Below are 1,956 nucleotides of genomic sequence, written 5' to 3' on the forward strand. Positions count from 1 at the left end.
AACCCTAAACCCTAAACCCTAAACCCTAATTGGTCAGCACAGGTGGAGCCTCGCTAAACCCTAGACCCTGAGCAATAAACCCTAAATAAGCAGCACGAAAAGAATACCTTTTTATGTGCATTTAGCGCAGTCCTTTGTGGTTTAGGGTTTGGGGTCTAGGGTTTAGGGTTTAGGGTTTAGGGTTTACAGTGTTTCTGATGCGCAGGTGGAGGCGAGATATTTCTTTGCTGACCAGCTCATTTTCCCGTTTCCTGTTGAAGCAGCAGCAGCTACAGCAGCAGCAGCTACAGCAGCAGCAGCTACAGCAGCAGCAGCTACAGCAGCAGCAGCTACAGCAGCAGCAGGAAGAGGGCCAGCAGCAGCAGCATTAGCAGCAGCAAGGGCCACAGCACTTGCCCTGCCAACCCCGTGCATGTATTTCACGAGGGTTTAGGGTTTAGGGTTTAGGGTTTAGGGTTTGTTACAGGCCGTCTCTGTGACGCTTAGTGGACAAGAGGCGAGACTCCTCTTCTTCCTTTTCTTTTTTCTCTGCGCAGTTAACCACTAAACCCTAAACCCTAAACCCTAAACCCTAAACCCTCAAAGACCACCCCTACCTCTTAGTGCTGGCAACGCCGGCTGCTGCACTTCCTGCGGTCTTTCTGAAGTAGGCGCTGAGGGTTTAGGGTTTAGGGTTTGGGGTTTGAAACAGAGGGTTTAGGGTTTAGGGTTTGGGGTTTGAAGTAGAGGGTTTAGGGTTTAGGGTTTGGGGTGCGGACCTGCGGCCTTTCTGAAGTAGGCGTTGAGGGTTTAGGGTTTGGGGTTTGAAGTAGAGGGTTTAGGGCTTAGGGTTTGGGGTGCGAACTGGAGGAATTAGGGTTTAGGGTTTAGGGTTTAGGGTTTAGGGTTTACCTGTGGCTAACTCTCTGCGTAAAGCCTTCAGCTTATTTCCTTTAGAGGCGTTGAAGGCTTTTAGCGAAAGCTGTTCTTCTTTTGTCTCACTTAGCTTCTCCCTGCAGCAAACCCTAAACCCTAAACCCTAAACCCTAATCCGGTGGCGCTAGGACAGCCCCCGAGGGTCCCCTCTGTAGAAACCCTAAACCCTAAACCCTACGCCCTAGACTGAAGCTGAAAAAGGGCCTGACTACCGCACAGTGCGCGTGTTAGAGGGTTTAGGGTTTAGGGTTTAGGGTTTAGGGTTTGCGAAACCTCAGCTGCGCGACGAGAGAGGTTAGGGTTTGCAGCTCTTCTGCCTTTCGAGTTGCTTCTTCTATTATTTTTGTAAACCGCAAATTTGCTGCTGCTGCTTCTGCGCTCAGCGCAGCTCTGAGGCGGCTGCTGTCAATGAGCGGGCCCTCCCGCGTCATTTTGCTGCTGCTGCTGCTGCTGCTGCTGCTGCTGCTGCTGCTGTGGCTGCGGGGGCTGCTGAGTTGCTGCTGCTGCTGTGGCTGGGGCGGCGGCTGAGTTGCTGCTGCTGCTGTGGCTGCTGCTGCTGCTGTGCCCGTGGCCGCTGCTGTGGCTGTGGCTGCGGCTGTGGTTGCTGCTGTGACGATTGCAGCAGCAGCTGCTGCTGCTGCTGCTGCTGCTGCTGCTGCTGGCTTATTCCGATCTTGTGGCCACTGCGGCTGCTGCTGCTGCCAAGAGGCTCCCTGAGGAGATCGAGAGCAACAGATGTTATTCTGCTGCTGCTCCTGCTGTCGCTGCTGTTCTTGCTGCTGCTGCTCCTGCTGTTCCTGCTGCTGCTGCTGCTAGCTGCTGCTGCTCCTGCTGTTCCCGCTGCTGCTGCTGCTGCTAGCTGCTGCTGCTAGCAGGCAAACACCCACCGCTGCGCAATAGGAGGGCATGCGCAGCAGTGGAGGGCTTTCAAGTCCCAACCCGTATGGTGCAAACCCTAAACCCTAAATTGTAAACCCTAAACCCTTTTTTCTAAACCACAAACCCTCAGTTTGCAATTTGCTGGGGTGCGGAGCTGCTCCG

At 54.0% G+C, this 1,956-nt stretch overlaps 1 protein-coding gene across 1 annotated transcript; it reads right to left on the reverse strand.

Moving 5' to 3' along the window:
- Positions 1-460: 460 nt before the first annotated feature.
- ENH_00081670 (hypothetical protein, conserved) lies at positions 461-1,823 on the reverse strand (the record flags this gene model as incomplete). The annotated part of the gene is made up of 4 exons (XM_013577826.1): positions 461-528; positions 892-992; positions 1,189-1,628; positions 1,803-1,823. The coding sequence occupies 4 exons, from the start codon at positions 1,821-1,823 to the stop codon at positions 461-463; spliced, it is 630 nt and encodes a 209-aa protein (XP_013433280.1).
- Positions 1,824-1,956: the final 133 nt, after the last annotated feature.

Source organism: Eimeria necatrix, genomic scaffold (assembly GCF_000499385.1).
Source record: "Eimeria necatrix Houghton genomic scaffold, Enh_scaff89, whole genome shotgun sequence".
Lineage (NCBI taxonomy): Eukaryota > Apicomplexa > Conoidasida > Eucoccidiorida > Eimeriidae > Eimeria > Eimeria necatrix.